Here is a 22367-nt window from a genome sequence, read left to right as displayed (position 1 = left end):
ATAAAGAAATAAAAGTAGCTGTGGTTTCTCTTAAGGATGGATTGGGGAGGGGTTGTGGAGTCAGAGTAGGATAGAAAGATGGAAAGATAGGCTGATGACAAAGCTGTTCATGATCTAAGTTCTCTCCTTCCAGATCATCTTGGGTTTAGGATTACTATAAATCCATACCCTCATCTTCAGCTTTCCATGGTCAAAAGCTCCATATTATGAAGTCTTCTTGGGAGTGATCAATGTCTACAGGACACCAGCAACATGCCCTAGTAAAAAGCACATTTGAGTCAGAGCACCTATGTATAATTCCTAGCCTAGTCACTATGAATTTGGACAAATTTCTCTTCTGTAAAATAAAATTAATAATAACCCCTATAGTGAGGATTAAATGAAATAATGTATGTGAGAGCAGCAATTGTTGGCTATCAGTATGCAGAAGTAAGTGATCGCACACAACTTTACCTAGGGAAACAAGGACAGGGATATATGTGTCAGCTGTTCAAAGCACTCCTTTCTAATAGTTAATGTATCTGCAAAACTGACTTAGTAATTGGAGGGTTGTTTGACAGGTAGAGAGTTAAATGGTGATGTTGAAGAATGGTATCCTTATAGGGACTTCTCTGGTGGTCCAGTGGTTAAGACTTCACCACAGAGGGTGCGGGTTCAATCCCTGGTGGAGGAGCTAAAATTCCACATGCCTCGTGGCCAAAAACCAAAACATAAAAAAAACAGAAGCAATACTGTAACAAATTCAATAAAGACTTTAAAAATGGTCCACATCAAAAAAAATGGTATCCTTATATTAATACTGCCACTTACTGAACACCCATTTCAGGCCGGGCTCTTTGATAAGACATTTATGCGTGATTTCTAGTACTTACACCATCCCTACAAGGTAGGTATTATTATCTCCAATGTACACATGAAGAATATGAAGCTTACAGACCCAGAGACATTAAGTTGCCCTACAAAGAACAGATAAGTCCTTTTTGTCTGCTCCATGAAGCTCATTCTTTTTACAATGAATTAGATCATAACATATCTTCCATTAGCTACATTTTACCCTCCTAAAATAGATCTGGGATATGACCCAGTGCTTTGATGAGATCTGGGACACGAATTTGCAAACTCTCATTCATGTGTCATCTAAAAAAACATCCAGTCCCGGAAGTTCTAGGCCTTTTCCAGAGTTTGGACCATCATTCCCATCCCCCACTATGTCAAGTTTTTAATTTAAACCAGAACCAATGAGCAAAGAAGGTAGCCAATACAAATTATTGGTGGTCTGGAAGGGATCCTGGGGCAATTCCCATACAAGTAGTCTTCCCTTGCTTAGGGGTCTGATTATCGTTATTATTATTTTAACCAAGGCCCAAACCTGCTCTAATATGGTTTGGAGGAGTCTCCTTGAATAGCAAGCGAATTTGTATTCTCAGTAGCAATTTATTCCATGACTTTAAGATTTCTTAACTAATCCGTGTATCTACATCTTTAGGTATTTCCATGTATGTTATCTCATTCATCCTCACAATAACCATAAGGTTGTACAAGTAGTAAATAGTTGAGACAGGATTGGAACCTGGATGTTTCTGATGTCCAAGCCTTGTTTATTCCACTATGGTATACTGCTTTGGTTATTGGCTGTATAACCTTGGGAAAATCACTTAATGTCTATGACCTTCAGTTACCTCATCAGTAAAGTGGGTATGATGATTACTACCTTTCATAGTTGTTAAGTCCAAAAGTGATAATATAAATTAGAAAATTAAAGTAGAAACATCAGTGGTGGTTATAGCTGATAAATGTACCAGGTGAAAAAGGAGTAATTTAAAACATTATTCCCCCTTCTCCCTTAAGTTAAAAAGAATAACAGCAAAAAGAGGCCAAAGGAGACTCTCTTGAGTAAGTTGTTGCTCACCAGACCTGCATGGTTGGCTCTTCGTTGGTTGGACCTTGTAAAAATGGGATCTGAGTACAGTCAGGAATTTCTGAGGGCATTTCTGGGATGGTTTGACTGTGGTGGTAAAGGTCTAAAACCTTACATGGGGCTAAATCCATCCTTGGCCTTGTTCAGTTGGCCCTCCTGTGTGTCAAATGGGGACTACTACAAGAATGCTAACAGGGGTGTGGGCCTGATAGAGTTATGGTTTGTTGTTGTGGGAAGCCACCATGACTGAGAAAGGAAGACCCATTCCAGGCAAAGACATTTATTGAGGCCTACTCTGCTAGGCCAGATTGGGGAGGGATATAGTTGTGAGTCAGCCCTCTGTTCTGATGGATTTTACAATCTAGTGGGGGTATAGAAAAGCCCTCAACTGACTCTTAAAAACAAGGCAGAGTGTAAGGATCATATCAGAGCAACTAAGAGGTGGGGTGGGATTTCCTAGAAGGTTTCTTGAAGTAGGTGGCATATAAGCCAAGCCTTTAAGGATGAGGATTTCAAGTAACTGATTGGTTATTTCAACTGAAGAAGGCAGCATGACAAAGTGTAGGCTGTGTTATGTTTAACTTGGCAGGAACTAAGGCCTTGTACTGAGTACATAACACAGTCTAGTGTCTGAGGATATAGAAATATATAAGAAACAGTCCTTGCCATTGAGGAGCTCTGTCTAGTGGGTAGACAGATGTAAAGTCATTAGAGTGATGATGACTTCATAAGGTAGAGAAGAAATGTTAAAAAGAAGAGCGTGTAACTCTGACTTGGGAGGTCAGGAGATGTTTTGCAAAGGAGGTGATACTTGAGTTGTGTCTTGAGAAAGCAGGAGGGGTTTGCCAGGTGGACTAAGGGAGGAGTTGGAGTGCTGCAGGCCCCTGAGCTCTTTTATTGAACAGTCTGAATATGGTAGGCAGCAAGTGGGCTAGGAGAGTATTCTTTCCCCTTCCCACCTAGATTTTCATTTAAGAGTCTTCTCTTTCGATATCACCCCCTAATAGCCGATGGTTAAAATGAAAAGTATTGGAGTCTGACCTGGATGCTAATCCACCAGCTATCTAATCAGCTTTATGACCTTACGTATGATACATATTTGTGTTTCAGTTTCCTCATTTGAACAACTTATTTATGTCTCAGTTCCTTCACTTATACAATTTAAAAATAAAGCGTCCAGCACAGATTCTGGCATATGTAAAGTACCGCTATTATTTCCTATCATTATCTCATTTAGTCCTCACAAGCAACTTGGACTTTGGGTATAATTTCCCCCATTCTTCCGAAGCAGAAGCTTAGAGTGGGTAAGTGACTTGCTTAAAGTTCCCAGGACAATCTGGAGTTGTCTCTGCCTCCACAGCTCGTGCGACTTAATTTCATCACCGCGCCGGGTTTTCTCAGGAGGCCCCAGCGGCAGGCTCCAGTCCGGCGGCAAAAACTCCGGCGCCAGGATTTGGGCGCCGCCTCGGCCTGCGCCCAGAGGGCGGGGCCAGGCCGGGCCAGGCCGGGCCAGGCGGGGCCAGGCGGGGCCAGGCGGGGCCAGGCGGGGCTAGGCTAGGCGGGGCGGGCGAGAGGAGGGAAGTTGTCGAAGTTAGGGGAGACGCCCGCCCGCCCGCCCGGGCCTCGCCTCCGGCTGCTCCCTCCGCCTCTTCCCCGCCCCGAGCCCCCGTCAGCCCGTCCTTCCTTCCCCTCCCGTGCATGATGGAAACACCATGGCTGCGGCGGCCCAGCTCTCTCTGACACAGGTAACGCCAACCGCCAGTCCGCCTGGCTCGGACGGCCGGTGTCCCCGGCCCCCTCCCCCACCGTCCTATGGTGCACCGACCTGGGCAGTTTCTCTCCGCCCCTGGCGGGGCGGCCGATACTGAGAGCGAGCGCGCGCGCGTGTGAGTGTGTGTGTGTGTGAGAGTGAGAGAGAGTGTGAGTGTGACTGGGGGAGGACGCCATCCCGAGACGGCAGCTCTGCCGCGGCAGCCGCGACCCCGCCCCGGCCGGTCGGCGCCGCAGCCCCGCCCCACGCGGCGCCCACTCCTCCCGACCCCGCCGTGTCCCCCGCCCCGCTTGGTGTGTGTCCGCTCCTCTCACTCCAGTTCGCCTTCACCCACCCAGGAAGTTTCCTCCTTCCAGGCCAGAAGCACCCCAGGTGAGCTCCTGTTGAGCTCTCGCGGATCAGCCTCATCCTCGGGTCAGCCCTTGCCCCACACGAGGCTCGCCCTCGGGACAGGCAGAGTCACCTTCCTGAACCAGGCGCTCAGGGTCGCCTCCAAGCCAGTCTTTCCTCTCTAAACCGGCCTTTTCCCAGCGGAGTCCGACGAAAACCCTTCTCCAGCAGTTTTCTCCAGTCAGTCTCTCTTCCACATAAGTCTCATTCTACCAGAGCGCGTACTTACCTTGCTAGCCCCTTCTTGGATTCAGCCTCTTCCCCTCCTGATCAGGTTTCCTGCTGGGTCAGGTCCCCCGATTCAGTCTTTTCCTCCTCAGTTCTGCTACCACTCCTACCCGGTGGGCTCTCTATCGCTGTCCAAGCGGAAAACAGAGAAACATCCTTGAACAGGTGTGATGGTCCCACCCGTCTTGGTGCTGGGAAGGACGTAAGAGGTCACGTGTACTGGGGGAATCTTCACCAAAACCTGTTCTCAGGGTCTTTTCTCTTGCCATTCTGCTTCCTTCAGAGTAAGTCCTCGTGCTTCCCAGAAAACCGCTCAGCATCACTCTGGGAGCCTTGTTCCTCCCTCTCTGTAAAGAAAGCCAATTGTAATTTTCCCGTGATGTCCTGAATGGTGAGGGGGATGTGCACCTGTCAGTCCCTTCCCGCTTTTTTGACCAGATCTCACCCCAACCTCACCTTCTCAGCCTGTTCTCTGCAGAGCTGGTGGCCATGGACTTCTCCGTTGGGGCCCACCCCAGCCTTCCTGCCTGCCCTGTAGTATCTCCCCACCACCTTGTAGTCTCCTTGGCCTGGATTTGTCAGGGCATCTAAGGCAGAACACTGGGATAGGCTATACATTGGGGCGGGAGAGTTTCCTGTGTTGGGATCAAGAGACGTTGGGGGTCTTTTGCCTAGCATTCGAGGATAGAGATACTGAGTGAAAAATGTTCTCCCCAGGAACCAGGAATCACGTTAATAACTTGTGCCTCAGGTATAATAACTAACTTCAGCTTGCAGGAATTTTCAGCTTCATAAGTGAAGTCTGTTTCCTTCCCAGTTTATTTGTGTTGCTTATCCTATTTTGACAAGCAGATATTGGGGAAGAATACTTGGAAAATGGTGATTTAATCTTGGTAGCGAATCTCTTTGGAAGGGTCCTCCTGAAAACTCAGATTCGGGGAATGGCAACATTGACTTTTGGGTGTTCACTTTTTAATAGTCTAGTTAGTGATATGCATTAAGCAAGATCCTGTTGGCAGGCTGTTGCTCTCTGGATCTGTTGACCAATTCCAGCGGGAGTTCTCCCCTCTTGAAGATTTTGTTTCCCTGAGGACTTCTATAGATTTGCTTCTTAGTTGTGTGCATACTTTATTCTCTCCCTGGCTAAGACCATGTTTTCAGTTTCTATTTACTATCATCTCTGGATATTTTCTTCAGGCTCTGTCAATTTTATAGACAGTTAAGTAATTTAAATATGTTCTTGTGGTTATATATTTAAATATTAACATCCACGCAAAGTAAATACTGAATTAGGAGTATTATCCTTCATTGTTTTACATATAAGAGAACAAACACTGATGGTTCATTTATATTGAATAGCCAAATAAGTCAATTTAGAATATTCTGATTTTAAGACATTGAGGCAATAAGGTATATTGTTAAGGCACAGGAAAAAGAAACTTCCCAACTGTTAATATATCCTAATGTGCCTCCTTGTTATTTAAAAACTTTGCTGATTTGTGTTTTTTAATTTAATTTTTTAACTGCTTGAGGCAAATAAACTGAGATAACAGTGCACCCTGGTTTCACATTCATTATTGATTTGTTTATGTCACCATCACCCCCCTGCCCCAACACACATTTAGACTTAGCTATACTCAAGTGAGATCCTCCAGGGCAGGGACATCTTTCAACTCATCTGTTTCCCTCAGTGCCCATCTGGAAGAAAGTGATTAATAACTGTTTGTCTTATGAATGGCTGAAAATTCTAAAGGGTTGTATGACAGTTACAAAGATTAAACTGATGCTGAAGTTAGTTTCTGCCTCTGATCATAAGATGATAATGGTTTTGGAGTAGGTTCATTCATTCAACCAATATTTGTTAAGTACCTTTTATGTGCTATGTACTGTACTGGGATTGTCTTGTATATAATTTTTCGCCTTTATCAACTAAGCAAAACTGACAGTTGGGGGAAAAACACCTGAAAAATATTTTAATTTACTCTTTCCTTCCTCTTTCTCCTGCCTGCCAACCAACCCTCCAACTCCCCCACCACCAAAATAAATTATGTAAATTATCATGGTCTAGCTTCTAGACCGGATAGACTGTTAGAATGTTGAAATGTTAGTTTCATTCCCAGCAGTTCTTGGAGCTTGGAGACAAAAAAAACATGGAGCTTACATTCTAGTTGGAGAGTTTGAATTAGCTGATCTAAGGACCTTTCCAAAGAACATTCTTTTTATAGATCATATTCTATGATTTGGAAATCTAGTGGTGACTTTCCTACGGTACTTTAGTGCTATATAGCCTTAGTGGTTTTTTAAAAATAAATTTATTTACTTATTTATTTATGGCTGCGTTGGGTCTTGGTTGCTGCATGCAGGCTTCCTCTAGTTTCAGCGAGCGGGGGCTCTTCTTAGCTTCAGTGCGCGGGCTTCTCATTGTGGTGGCTTCTCTCGTTGCGCAGCACGGGCTCTAGGTGCGTGGGTTTCAGTAGATATGGCTTGTGGGCTCTAGAGCGCAGGCACAGTAGTTGTGGTGCACGGGCTTAGTTGCTTTGCAGCATGTGGGATCTTCCCGGACCGGGGATCGAACCCGTGTCCCCTGCATTGGCAGGTGGATTCTTAACTACTGCACCACCAGGGAAGTCCAGCCTTAGTGTTTTTTAATTTTAGTTTTCTTCGCTAGGTATTCTATTCTTGTCAATAAGAAGTAAAACTTGAGTGAGAAAGATCTTGTGATTTTTGCTTATGGTGGTAGATTACAAAAAGATATGAATGCTTCCTCTTTTTAAACTTTGCTGATTGCCCATTTCTTCCTTAAGGCTGTATCTCTAATAATAATGATAATAATACTATTAGCTTCCCTTTGGGTGTTACTGTATGCCAAGAATTTTACTTCACTTAACCTAACACTCCATTTTACAAATGAGGGAAATAATTTACATAAATTAGTAAGTGATAGACCTAAGATTTGAACCAAAGTCTGTACGACTTCAAAATCTGTGCACTGTACTTCTCTGTGTACTACATGCTCGGCATATCCATTGCTCCCTTGTATTTTTTATTCTTTTTTTTCAGTATTTGCCTTGTTTTCCTAATTAGGTACTAAACTTCTTGAGTATGGAAGCATTATCTTTTGCCTCTGAATCTCCAGTACCTTTCATGGTTTCTTGACAGTACAATTGTGGGCGCACAAGTACTGCTCTTGATGATGAGGAAGGTTTTATTTTATTGAAAGATGGTATAATATGAGTATTTTAAATAATCATCCATCAGTTCAGCTTTATGCTGAAATTTTCTTGTTTTAATTTAGCAAGGATTCTTTTTTTAATAATAAAAACGCCTTTAGAATGGGACTTAATTAAAAGTCTTAATATTTGGTCAAAAACAATACATGCTGTAAGGATACTTTTTTTTTTAATGCTTTTTTTAAATTGCAAGAGTGATAAAACTGCATTACAGAAAATTTGGAAATTGGAGGGAAAAAAATCTCCCATAATTTCAGTTTTTGGTGTTTATTTTCAATTTCATTAAAGTAGACAGTATGTGTTAATATGGGTATCACCTTTGCGGTCTGGTTTAACAGTTATGATGGTAAATACAGGGCAGAGTGTGAAAATTACAACATGTTCTCAGAAGCAGAAAAGGAGTATTTATTCAACATGACATATCATTTGAGTTCCTACTATGGGAAAGGCACAATAATGATATTTTTCGGTTTTGCCTGCAATTACAGTCCAGTATATTCAGGAAATCTTTGTTTCCTTGAGCAGTATTTAACAGTTTTCAAAAATGGCTTGGAATGTTCAGCATTTGGGAGGAGCTGTCACAGTTAAAATTAATTAGGAACAGTTGGTTTGTCCAATAGAGTGTATTCTTTTGTTTTCACTCTATTTGCAGACAGAACAATGATAACAGACTAACATGTAGTAGAAAAAGATTGAGCATCTTTATTTAGTAATGAATCATAGTTCTAATCCCCTCTCTCACTAATAGTCTAATTTAAGGTCTCAATCTAAGGTGTTTTACTTGCTCTTCAAGGAATTTTAAACACAGTTATATGCTTCTTTGTTTTGTGAATTTTGGACTTAATAAAATTGGAACTCTGGAAACCAAAATCAGGAAAATGGCTTAAGTGAGAGAAGGGATGGGAGAGGGAGGTATGTAGGGAGGGAGGGGGGGAAAGATCCATTGATAGAGGTCTGGGTGATTTGGAGAATTGTTAGAAATAAATGAAAAATTAATCTAGGCAGAGTTCGTTAGGCAAACCCATATACTAAAATTTCATTTTAAAGTAGTGGAACTCTCATCAACAAGATAAAATATTATGTCTTCATTAAAAATTATGTTTATTAGGAGCTTTTATTAATCTGAGGGATGTTGTAATTTGAATGCTGTATTACAGTACAGTGGAAACATTTTATTTAGACAAATAATCTAATCCACTTAAGCATCATAGAAAAAAGACTGGAAGAAAAAAACACCAAGATTTTATGATAGCATGGTTATAATTTTTACTTACCTTCTTTTCAACAGTGAGCATGTATTTCTTCTGTAATCAGCCAACTTAGCATTTCTATGTGACAACTTTTTTGAAAATTCACCCTTTTAAATTGAAATCAATAACTATATGTAATATTGATATCAACTATACTTCAATTAAAAAAATAAATAGCTATATGTTAAGTAAAACTTTGTGTTCTAAGATGGCATCTATATTCACATTTCATCTTAAACATTCCCGTCTTTGGGTTTAGAGAAATTGGCCAGAAGAATGATAAAAATTATTATTACAATTGGTTTGGAGAATTCAGAGGACTAATTTATAATTTTGTGTGCTGCTTTATAATTTACGAAGCATTTTATGCTCTCTCATTTGATCTTCACAATAATCAGTAAGCTAGACTATTATTATCATTATTTCAAACTAGAGAATACTCAGGCTCAGAATTTTGACTTAGGTTTATGCTGGCTCTTACTTACCGACTGTAAAACTTATGTTAAAAAAAAATTCAGGACTTCCCTGGTGGCGCAGTGGTTGAGAGTCCGCCTGCCGATGCAGGGGACACGGGTTCGTGCCCCGGTCCAGGAAGATCCCACATGCCGTGGAGTGGCTGGGCCTGTGAGCCATGGCCGCTGAGCCTGTGCGTCCGGAGCCTGTGCTCTGCAACGGGAGAGGCCACAGCAGTGAAAGGCCCGCGTACCGCAAAAAAAAAAAAAAAATTCACACATACCAGTGAAAGTCTCCATCCTGCTCTTGGCCTTCAATCCCGTTCCAAGAGGCAGTCATTCTTGATGTTTCTTGTGTGTATTTCCAGCAATAGTCTGTGATGTAGATGCAAAAAAAAAAATATATATATATATATATATACACACACACACATATATGCACAAACACATATGTATAAGATGCTATATATATAGTGTGAGTGTATGTATATTTCTTTTGAATAAGCTGCATATTTTGTGGCTTATTATTATTTAGCATAATTGATCTAGGAGATTGTTCTATGTGAGCACATACAGATTTCCCTCATTATTTCCAACACTTGAGAATATTCCTTTATATGAATATACTGTAATTTATTTAACTAGCCACCTAATGATGGACTTTTATATTGTTTGTGATCTTTTGTTGTTACCAGCAGTGCTGCAGTGAATATTCTTTTATACATCTTTGTGCACATGTGTATGTGCATTAATTTTTAGTAGGTATAATTTGGGGCCAAAGGATATTTTTAATTTGGATAGATACTGCCAGTTTACATTCAGAAAGGTTATACCATCAACAGTGTTTGTGCCTTTTCCCCATCAACATGGTATATTATCAAGTTTTGGTCATTGTTAATCTGGTATATAATAATGATGTTTGTTGAAAGTTGGCCTCATGCACTGTGCTTCCCTATCACATAAATGTGAGCTTTTTAATATTTTGTACAAAAGTAAGATAGAAGTGAGGTATAAGAAACTTTGTGATATAAATAATGCTTTAATGAATTGCAAGTGCAATTAAAAAATAATGGTTGGTACTACAAAGCTACAGTAATCAAAGCAGTATGGTACTGGCACAAAAACAAACACAAAGATCAATGGAACAGAATAGAGAGCCCAGAAATAAACCCATGCACTTACGGTCAGTTAACCTATGACAAAGGAGGCAAGAATATACAATGGAGAAAAGACAATCTCTTCAGTAAGTGGTGCTGGGAAAACTGGACATCTACATGTAAAAGAATGAAATTAGAGCATTCTCTAACACCATATACAAAAATAAACTCAAATGGATTAAAGACCTAAATGTAAGACGTAAAACCATAAAACTCCTAGAAGAAAACATAGGCAGGACACTCTGACATAAATTGTAGCAACATTTTTTTGGATCTGTTTCCTAAAGCAAAGGAAATAAAAGCAAAAATAAACAAATGGACCTAATTAAACATAAAGCTTTTGCACAGCAAAGGAAACCATCAACAAAACAAAAAGACAACCTACTGAATGGGAGAAAATATTTGCAAATGATATGACTGATAAGGGGTTTATATCCAACATATATAGATAGCTCATAACTCAACATCAAAAAAACAACCAACCTGATTAAAAAATGGACAGAAGAACTGAATAGGCATTTTTGCAAAGAGGACATGCAGGTGGCCAACAGGCACATGAAAAGATGCTCAACATTGCTAATCATAAGGGACAATGCAAATCAAAACCATAATGAGATATCACACACCTGTCAGAATGACTGTCATCAAAAAGAACACAAATAACAAATGTTGGTGAGGATATGGAGAAAAGGGAACCTCCATACACTGTTGGATGTAAATTGATGTAGCCACTGTGAAAAACAGTATGGAGGTTTCTCAAAAAATTAAAAATAGAACTACCATGTAACCCAGCAATTCCATTCCTGGGTATATATCCAAAAAACCCACAAAAACACTAATTTGAAAAGATACATGCACCCCGATGTTCATAGCAACATTATTTACAATTGTCAAGATATGGAAGCAACCTGTGTCCATCAACAGGTGACTGGATAAAGAAGATGTGGTATGTATATATATATATATACAATGGAAATATTACCCAGCCATAAAAAAGAATGAAATTTTGCCATTTGTAGCAACATAGATGGACTTGGAGGGTATTATGCTAAGTGAAATAAATCAGAGAAAGACAAATACTGTATGATAGCACTTATACGTGGAGTCTAAAAAAGACAACAAGCTAGTGAATATAACAAAAAGAAGCAGAGTCACAGATATAAAGAAGAACCTAGTGGTTCAGTGAGGAGAGGGAAGGTAGAGGGGCAATATAGTGGTAGGGGATTAAGAGGTACAAAATATTATGTATAAAATAAGCTACAAGGATATATTGTACCACATGGAATATAACCAATATTTCATAATAACTATAAATGGAGTGTAACCTTTAAAAATTGTGAATCACTATATTGTACAATTGTAACTGATATTGTACATCAAGAACACTTCAATTTTAAAAAAGAAAAAATAATAAAGGTTGGAGCTCTTTTAAAAACTTGTTTTTATGCAGTACAACTATGCAAAGAAAAGTAAGCCTCACTTCCTCTTTAGATTGGGAATTTTGTAATGGGGATTTAACAGGACCAGGAGTTTCCCATCTGAAATAACCAAGCTGCTTATTTCTTGTTATGTCTTCAGTAAAAATTTGGCCAAGAACATACTTTTGGAGGGAAAACTTATAATACTTTTTTTTTTTTTTAAGATCATGGCTTCTCAACTTTGGCACTGTTGACATTTTGGGCCAGATAATTCTTTCGTGTGGGGGGCTGTCCTGTGCATTGTGGGATGTTTTGCAGCGTCCTATCCACGAGATGCTAGTAGCACTCTTCCCAGCTGGGGCCATCAGAATATTTCCAGACATTGCCAGATATTTCCTGGGGCACAAAATTGCCCCAAGTTGAGAATCACTGATTTAAATATACTTTTTAAAGTTAGTGGTCCACTAAGGCATTTGGGAATTACAGAAATATGTGCTTTCTTGGGATAGGAACAGAGGGAATAGTTTATCTTCATATTTTAATTTCTAAACCTGCCATGAGCCATGAATGACTAATTGTGCATGGATATTGAGCTTAAAAAAATGATAAGACAACTGAAAATTGTGAACTTAATTTTATGTGTGATTTCTCTGCCTTTCTTAGTGTGGTCTTATTTTAGTTGTGGAACAATTCTATCTAGTGGGCTAAATATTAATACAAAGATCCTGGAAGGAAAACATTCTTATGCCACTATTGAGAAGGAAGAGGACTAATGTTATGTAAACTACTAAGCAGTAGGTACTTTTACGTGATTTACATATATTATTTCACTTAACATTCACAGCCTTTCTACAAGTAGGGATTAGTCTTCTGCATTACTTACTCAGGGTTGTGTTGTAAGTGGTAGATTTGAGATTTGAACCTGGGCACATCTGTTCTAAAGCACATTTGCTATGCTGCTTCCTGTAAACAGCCATTGACTATATTTCAGACAAATTTAGGGATAAAAATGAACATTCACATGATATTACATTCCTCTATTGTTATGTAAAAGGAGCAAATTACTCAGAGCGTGGGATCTGTGTGTGAGTGTGTGTGTGTGTGTGAGAGAGAGAGAGAGAGAGAGAGAGAGAGAGAGACAGAGAAGAGGTCAGTTTGGGGATAATAATAATTAATGCATATTGAGAACTTACGATTTGTCAGGCACTGTTTTCAATAATCCTTGCAACCTTTTAACCAGATCATCCTTATTATTCTTGTTTTATAAAAAGAGAAAACTTAGTCACACAGGTAAAGTAACTTGTTCAAGGTCAAGCTACTCTTAAGTGGTAGAGCCAGGGTTATAACCTAGGTAGTGTAAACAGCTTATATAAATTGAACGAGTCTGTATTTCTGAGGGCAAAATAGCTCTGACAGAACTAATTAATGGTGCCATTCCTTGGTTATCACTGAACATACGTTCTAGGCTGCAACATCTTATGTGAAAATCAACTTTTCATTGCATAGACCACATCTCTAGAAAGTGATTGTTGTACCAAGTTATAGTGGAGGGTTTTTGTAGACGTGATAGAAGGTAGTTTTACATTTTGCTACCTCTAGGAATTTATTGCTTATGAAAACCTAAGCTTATTTAGGTTAGTATAGGTCACACCAGTGTTTACGTTTAAGCTAATAGTCTCTTGGACATGGTAGTTTGGACTTGGAGTTCCTTCAGTATCATATTACTAAAGATCATACCGTCTATCAGAGAAAATTTTCCCTGAAAAACAAACTATTTTACTAAGTGAAATAGAACTGCTAGGTCTGGGGATTTCTGGTGCTCCAGATATGAACAATTGTTGAGAGCTAGGGTGAAAAAATGGGAGTCTCGGGCTTTGCAGTCAGAATGTCTTAGGTTTCAATCTTTTGTTTGATTGTGTAACAAGTTTCTTAGCCTCTTTCTTTTTTTACCTATAAAATGGCAAATAAACTTAACCTGCAGGATTTGTTGTGAAGAATATGTGAAATGTTTATAAATGTCTTGGATCAGTTTAAATGGTAGCAGCTATTAACAACAACAACTACTACTATCACTAGCCAAATGTTTATAATAGCTAGATTTTAGTTATTTATAGGGCTGTTAATTTTTTTTTTTTTTTTTTTTTTTGCGGTACGCGGGCCTCCCACTGTTGTGGCCTCTCCCATTGCGGAGCACAGGCTCCGGACACGCAGGCTCAGCGGCCATGGCTCACGGGCCCAGCCGCTCCGCGGCATGTGGGATCCTCCCAGACCAGAGCTCGAACCCGTGTCCCCTGCACCGGCAGGCGGACTCTCAACCACTGCGCCACCAGGGAAGCCCAGGGCTGTTAATTTTTATGGAATGTTACACTTAATTAAAATTTTCGTAAATCACTGATACCAAGGATTATTGGTAACTTCATTCCATCTTGTATTCACTAGGTACAACACAGTTACATCATTATACATATACTAAAAATATGAAGCTTACATGCATTAAAGGTGCTTCCATTATTGCTGGTCCACCCTCTTTTATTTCAGAAAACATTTACTGAATGCCTCCTGTGTCCCCACTGTGTTAGGTCTTGGACATACAAAGAGAATAAGACCTAAGTTCATGCACTGAAGTACCTTTTAGTCTTTTAGGGAGATAAACACTGACTCTGGGGTGATGAGTACTATGATACAGGATGATAGAAGAAAGGCACTTGGGTGCTGTGGAGTATCCTGATTTATGATGAAACTTTTTGTGGTAATTTAGTTTTTAATTTTTTCAGTGTTTTACAGTGTCCAAGATTGGTACTGTGGATGACATTTGTTTATTTACTTATTTGGCTCCACTGGGTCTTAGTTGCGGCAGGCAGGATCTAGTTCCCAGACCAGGGATCAAACCCGGGCCCACTGCATTGGGAGTGAGGAGTCTCAACCACTGGACCACCAGGGAAGTCCCAACATTTTAAATTGTACTTAAAAGGACAACATAAAACCATAGGAATATTTGATTCAAGTCAAATTGTATTTTGGTGCATCAGGTCCACATTGGGGAAATATCATGTCCATTTTCTTATAATTTATTCTCTTTTTCTTTGTAATAAAGCAAGCATTTTTAACCTAGAGCACAAGACACTAGGAAGGGGTTTCAAGGATAGGCTGTAAGGATCTTTGACCTGCTCTAAAATAGTATGTAAAATAATAAGAGTATCATGATTTTTTATAGTGGGAAGGACACTAGACTTAGTACAAGACAAACCTGGATTTGAATTCTCCCTCTGCCACTTGTACACTCTCTGGGTGACCATGGCAAGTTACTTAAACTCTCTGACTTCCTTTTCCTTATGTATGATGTATATACATTGTTGGAATGTAAGAAACATTGAGTAAATAGCAGTGCTGTTATTATTATTGGTACTTATATACAGAATTCATATGAATATTATTAAAAATTTTTTTTATTTCCAAAATTCTTCACTCATTAAAAAAACTTGTAACATGCAGAAATATAGCAAGAAAAGCATGGATCACCATCCACCCCATTCTTTAAATTTTTGGTATTTTCTTTACATTTTTTTTCTCTTTACATTTTTTTTTAAACATTGTTGTAACCTCTCTCTTGCATTCTCTGTCTCTCTGTCTCTCTCTCACACACATACACACACACATACATACATATATACACATATGTATAGCTTTGCATTATATATATTTTTAACTTAACATATAGGTGTTTTCTTCCTATGTGGTCTTCATAGCATCTTTTTTTTTTTTTTCCATCTTTACTGGAGTATAATCGCTTTACAATGTTGTGTTAGTTTCTGCTGTACAACAAAGTAAATCAGCTGTATACATATATCCCCGTATCCCCTCACTCTTGAGCCTCCCTCCCACCCTCCCTATCCCACCCCTCTAGGTCATCACAAAGCATCGAGCTGATCTCCCTGTGCATAGCATCTTTTTAATGTCTTTAGAATATATTCATTGATTGGATGTTTTATAGTTAATCAAGCCCTAATGACTACAGATCATTTATATATCAATTATAATCAATGCTGTTGCAAATAACCTTTGATATGCCATTTGCTGAATTCTTTTTTGTAGAGTTATAAATGGTATTGACTATAATTGAGTTATTTTTCTGTGTATACCTTTGAATTTTGAAGTTAAACTTGAGTGATTTTCGTTTAGTTTATAAGATCTTGAATGGCAAAGCAGACAGCAGCAGTAATTTACTCAAGAGCAATAATCTCAAAAAACTACTGTGAAGGAATTAAGTTGAGTATATTTAATTTGGTTGCAAAGACCATTTAAAGATTATAAAGTTCACTTAGCATGGGAAATTGGCATTAAAAGTTGTGAGCCTGAAGAAGATTGGATGATTTCAGTTTGCATACCTCTGTTTTTGCAGGCTAGGTTGCTTTCATTCTTAGTCTGTTCTCTACATTCTGTTCTTTGTTTTTTGCTTTTGTTTTTTTCTGGCACACTTTTAGGCAGGGCCATGTAAGATCTGGGGGTAGATGGGACCATCTGGCACTTTAGAACAGTTCAGAAACTTAACTCTGTTGATTGTACTTTGAGCTAGACTTGCTTGAAATGTCCTGGTTTGTCTCTGTGCTTGGCAGGTTTTTTCTTTTATACCCTCATAGCTTTTTATAATTACTTTCTTTCTTATTTAGTACAGACATTTTACGAGTACTAGTGTTTACAGATTGAGGTAAACAAGACTTATTTTCCTTTAACCTAACCAAAAAATTAATTATCTTTTGAACTATATCTGCATTTAGAAATATGAGCCATATCAAGTACTTTTATTTAATTTATTTTTTTAATACTTTAAAAATATATTTTAATTTATTTTTGGTTGCGTTGGGTCTTCGTTGCTGCGCATGGGCTTTCTCTAGTTGTGGTGAGCGGGGGCTACTCTTCGTTGTGCTGTGCGGGCTTCTCATTGCGGTGGCTTCTCGTTGCGGAGCACGGGCTCTGAGTACGTGGACTTCAGTAGTTGCAGCACGCGGGCTCAGTAGTTTTGCCTCGCAGGCTCTAGAGTGCAGGCCCAGTAGTTGTGGTGCACAGGCTTAGTTGCTCTGTGGCATGTGGGATCTTCCTGGACCAGGGATCGAACCCATGTCCCCTGCATTGGCAGGCGGATTCTCAGCCACTGTACCACCAGGGAAGTCCTCAAGTACTTTTTTTAAAAAAAATAAATTTATTTATTTTTGGCTGTGTTGGGTCTTCGTTGCTGAGCATGAGTTTCCTCTAGTTGCAGTGAGCAGGGGCTACTCTTCGTTGCGGTGCACGGACTTCTCATTGTGGTGGCTTCTCTTGTTGCAAAGCATGGGCTCTAGATGCCCAGGCTTCAGTAGTGGTGGCATGAGGGCTCTAGAGCGCAGGCTCAGTAGTTGTGATGCACGGGCTTAGTTATTCTGCGGCATGTGGGATCTTCCTGGACCAAGGCTCGAACCCGTGTTCCCTGCATTGGCAGGTGGCTTCTTAACCACTGTGCCACCAGGGAAACCCCAGTCCTCAAGTACTTTTAATAAAAGTACTAGAGGTACTGAATTTTAAAAATGTTTAAAAATTGTTTAGTTGTTAAGAGATGTTCTTTGAGCTCCCTGCCCTATTATTTCATTCTTTTTACTTTTTCTTTGGCTGCGTTGGGTCTTCGTTGCTGAGCGTGGGCTTTCTCTAGTTGCGGCAAGCAGGAGCTACTCTTCGTTGTGGTGTGCGGGCTTGTCACTGCGGTGGCTTCTCTTGTGGCGGAGCACGGGCTTTAAGTGCGCTTAAGTAGTTGCGGCACACGGGCTCAGTAGTTGAGTCACGCGGGCCCTGGAGTGCGTGGGCTTCAGTAGTTGTGTGTGGGCTCAGTAGTTGTGGTTCACGGGCTTTAGGGCGCTCGGGCTTCAGTAGTTGTGGTGCGTGGGCTCAGTAGTTGTGGCTCACGGGCTTTAGAGCACAGGCTCAGTGTTGTGGCTCATGGGCTTAGTTGCTCTGCAGCATGTGGGATCTTCCTGGACCAGGGATCGAACCCCTGTCCCCTGCATTGGCAGGCGGATTCTTGACCACTGCACTACCAGGGAAGTCCTATTTCTTTAAAATTAAAAAAAATTACTTTTTAAACAGCCGTATTGATGTACGATTCACATATTATACAATTTATCCATTTAAAATGTACAATTCAATGGTTTTTAGTCTGTTTATAGTCATGTGCAACCATCACCACGGTCAATTTTAGAGCATTTGTATCACGTGAAAAAGTAATCTCTTACCCTTTAGGTGTCATCCCTTCTCCTCCATGCTTTCCCCAGCCCTAAGCAACCACTAATCTACTTTCTGTCTCAATAGATTTTCCTATTCTGGACTTTGTATGAATGTAATCACATAATACGTGGACTCTTGTTGCTGGATTCTTTCACTTAACATAATGTTTTTGAAGTTTATCCAAGTGTAACAAGTATCAGTACTTCATTGCTTTTTATGGCCAAATAATACTCAGTTTTATTGTTAAACCACATTTTGTTTATCCATTGATGGGCATTTAGGTTGTTTCCACCTTTTGGCTATTATAATAATCATATTATAAATATAAATGTAAACATACATGTATAAGTTTTTGTGTGGATACCTGTTTTCATTTCTGCTGGATATATCAGGTCATATAGTAACTCTGTTTAATTGCTTGAGGAACTGCCAGACTGTTTCCAAAGCAGCTGTACCATTTTATATTCCCACCAGCAGTGTATGAGGATGAGGATTTCTCCACATCCTCTCAAATAATTGTTACTATCTGATTGTTCAATTCTGGCCATCCTAGTGGGTGTGAAATAGTATCTCGTTGTGGTTTTGATTTGCATTTCCCTGATGACGAATGATGTCCAGCACCTTTTCATATGGTTGTCAGCCATTTGTGTATCTCTGGAAAAATGTCCATTCTCATCCTTTGCCCATTGTTTGTCTTTTTATTATTGAATTGTGAGAGTTCTTTATATATTCTAGATAAAAGTTCCTAATGAGATAGGTGATATGCAAATATTTTCTCCCATTCTGTGGATTGTTTTTTTACTCTCTTGATAATGTCCTTTAATATACAAAACTTCAAAATTTTATGAGCCCAAGTTATTTTTTTTCTTTTGTTACTTGTGCTTTTTGTGTGATATTTAAGAGTCCCTTGGCAAATCTCAAGTCATGAAGATTTATCCCTATGTTTTCTTCTAAGGGTTTTATAATTTTAGCTTTTACACTTAGATCTTTGATCTGTTTTAAGTTAATTTTTATATATGATGTAAGGTAATACATTCTTTTGCATGGATATACGATTGTCACAGCACCATTTGTTGAAAAGACTATTCTTTCCACATTGAATGATCTTGTAAAAATCATTTGACCATAGATGCATGAGTTTATTTCTGGACTCTTAATTCTATTCCGTTGTTCTGTATGTCTCTCCATGTGTAGTATAGCACTGTCTTGATTACAGTTGCTTTATAGTAAGCTTTGAAATTGGAAAGTGCTAGTCCTTTAATTTTGTTTTTCTTTTTCATAATTGTTTGGCTATTCCATGTTTCTTGCAATTCCTTATGAATTTTAGAATCAGCTTGCCAGTTTCTACAAGGAAGTCATTTGGAATTCTCATAGAGATTGCACTGACTTTGTGATTAGTGGGAGTAATGCTGTCTTAACAATGTTAAGTCTTCTGATCCATGAACATGGGATTTTTTTCCATTTATATATATAATTTTGTTCAACAATGTCTCGTAGTTTTTAGAGTATGAGTTTTGTACTTCTTTGTTAAATTTATTCTTAAATATTTTGTTCTTTTTGACTTATTCTTATTTGAATGGAATTGATTTCTTAATTGCATCTTTACATTGTATATTGCAAGTATATAAAAATACAAATAATTTTTGTATATTGTCTTTGTATTTTGCAACTTTCCTGAACTCATTTGTTAGTTCTAATAGTTTTTTAGTAGATTCCTTGGGAATTTTTATATGTTAGAGCATGTCATCTGTGAATAGAGATAGTTTTACCTCCTCTTTTCCAATCTGGGTGCCTTTTATTTCTTGTTCTTGTCTAATTTCCCTGGCTAGAACCCTCCAGTACGATGTTGCATAGAAGTGTCGAGAGTGAACATTATTGTCTTGTTCCTGACCTTTGGGAGAAAGCATGCATGTGTGTGTGTGTGTGTGTGTATATGTATATATGTATATTTTTTTCAGTACTTTGAAGGTTCCTAGTTCAGCCATTGATTGTTTAGGAAATCTAGTATTATTTGAAAGGGGTTTAATTCACCTTTTGGTTATGTAGCTCAGGGTTTCTTGTGAGTGGTCCTGTACTATCAGTTTCACCTGAGAACTTCTTAGAAATGTAAATTCTTAGACCTCAGCCCAGTCCTATTCTGAATCAGAATCAGAAGTGCAAGGGATGGGGAATTACTTAGCTTTTTACATGGTAAATGTAGTTCATATTTTTAAAAACTAATAATGCTACTAATGAGTAATACATATAGGGTTTTAAATATATGAAGCATGTAATATTCACAAAGACTGCTTATAGTAGGTATTCCCTCCCTCTTTCCCTTCCTTACATGGAAACAACCCAGAGAGGTTGTCAGTTTCCTATGTTTTGGGGCAGTGGTTGAAAAATGAAAAAGTGAGCTCTGGCATTGTTCTGCATGGCTTGGAATTCTAGTGCTGCTGTTTGCTAGCTGTGTGAATTTGGGCAAGTCATTTAATCTCTTTGCATTTAAGAGTCTTCATATGTAAGGTGTAAGAGTGTCCATAGAATTGTGAAAGTTAGATGAGATAATACAAGTGCTGAGAATAGTGCCTGGTCCATAGTAAGTCCTTAATAAATATAAATATTTGCAATTACAATTATTATTGGTTAAGAGCACCCAGCCATGGTCCATTTCTCCTAACTTTCTGCTATATGTTTCTTGCTGTACCTGAAATTCATTCCTTTCCTTTGCTTCATTCATTTGACAAATACTCAGTACCTACTATCTGCAAAGCACTGGTGTCCGTATTATGACATTACATAGTGAGCAAGACAAGTCACTGGCCCCGTGGGTTAATGTTTCTAGTCAGGGAGACCAATAGAAACAAACAGATAATAAATATGTCAGATAGTGATAAGAGCTAGGAAGAACAATAGAACAGGATTAGGGAAGAGAGTGCCATAAGGTGGCACTTTAGATAGGGTGGTCAGAAAGGCCTCTCTGAGGACATTATAGTTGATCAGAGATCTGAATGAAATAAGAAGTGAGACATATGAATGAATATCTGTGGGGATGTTCCAAGTAGAGGGAACAGCAAGTACAAGAGCCTTGAGATAGGAGTGCTCTTTGCAGTTGCTTGACTGGTTCCTTTATGATTTAGTTTAGGTGTCACTTGTAAGTGACGTCCTCAGCTTTTTCTTAGTTTGTTATGAAATAATTCAGACATGACTTTTCTTCGTATGTCTCCCTTAGGTGTCACTGATGCCATAGCAACTGTGTTTGCTCCCTCTTGATGTACTTATTACAATGAATTGTTACTGTCTTTTTTCCCCACTGGACTGAGTTCTCAATGTCAGGGATGATAGTTTCTTATTGATACTAATTTTATTATTCCCAGTATCTAGGCATATAGATGTACAATAGATGTCTAAGTGAATGAGTAATGAATGAACAACCAGGTTTCTTGCCTTCTTATTTCCTCAGTATATTTCTCTCTGTACTTGTTTCTGCCTGGTAATAATGATAGTAAGTACAATTTATTTGAATACTTTTTTGTTTGTCTGGCAGTCAGCTTTTAGTGCATCAAATACATGTTTGTATTTAGCCATTGTGTTATAATTTCTCTCTTTTTTTCCCTCTATCTTAAGACTAAGGTCTAGAAGGGCAAAGAAGTTGTTCTGTTTGTTCATCTCTGTATCAGAAGTGCCTAGTATAGTAACATATCAGCAATTGTTTGAATGAGTGATATGTTAGTATGCTAATACATTGAGTCTTCTACTGAATCACGTAGACTATATAGCATAAACCATATTTGTATAATATTCCAATAGACCCTGAACTAGGAGCTTTAAGCAGAATAGATCATATTAGATATTCTTAACCCTCCTAACTGCTTTCCCTCAGCAGCACCAATGTTCATGTAAGTGCTCCAACTAGAGTTACATTTTCTCAACTAGAAATTGAGACATATGGTCCAATAATTATACAGAATACTTGAAATTCAGACTGGATGAGTATTTTTTTAATACATCTTTATTGGAGTATAATTGCTTTACAATGTTGTGTTACTTTCTGCTGTACAACAAAGTGAATCAGCTGTATGCATACATATATCCCCATATTCCCTCACTCTTGAGCCTCCCTCCCACCCTCCCTATCCCACCCCTCTAGGAGGTTACAAAGCACCGAGCTGATCTCCCTGTGCTGTGCAGCAGCTTCCCACTAGCTATCTGTTTTACATTTGGTAGTGTATATATGTCAGCGCTCCTCTCTCACTATGTCCCAGCCTCCCCTTCCCCTGCTGTGTCCTCAAGTCTGTTCTCAACATCTGCATCTTTATTCCTGC

The 22367-nt window shown here is 39.0% G+C and overlaps 1 protein-coding gene across 2 annotated transcripts in view; it reads left to right on the top strand.

The window, feature by feature from the left end:
- Positions 1 to 3515: 3515 nt before the first annotated feature.
- EPS15 (epidermal growth factor receptor pathway substrate 15) overlaps positions 3516 to 22367 on the top strand; it is a 177464-nt gene continuing 158612 nt past the window's right edge. Inside the window, exon 1 of one of the 2 annotated variants that reach the window (XM_060089780.1) lies at positions 3516 to 3663. In XM_060089780.1, the coding sequence (XP_059945763.1) occupies positions 3631 to 3663 (33 nt within the window). In that variant the 5' untranslated portion in view covers positions 3516 to 3630. The remainder of the gene's footprint in view (positions 3664 to 22367) is intronic. The other variant, XM_060089779.1, reaches the window with a different exon arrangement.

Source organism: Mesoplodon densirostris, chromosome 2 (assembly GCF_025265405.1).
Source record: "Mesoplodon densirostris isolate mMesDen1 chromosome 2, mMesDen1 primary haplotype, whole genome shotgun sequence".
Classification (NCBI taxonomy): domain Eukaryota; kingdom Metazoa; phylum Chordata; class Mammalia; order Artiodactyla; family Ziphiidae; genus Mesoplodon; species Mesoplodon densirostris.
Note: the sequence above shows the minus strand (reverse complement) of the source record. Positions and strands in the feature narration are given on the sequence as shown.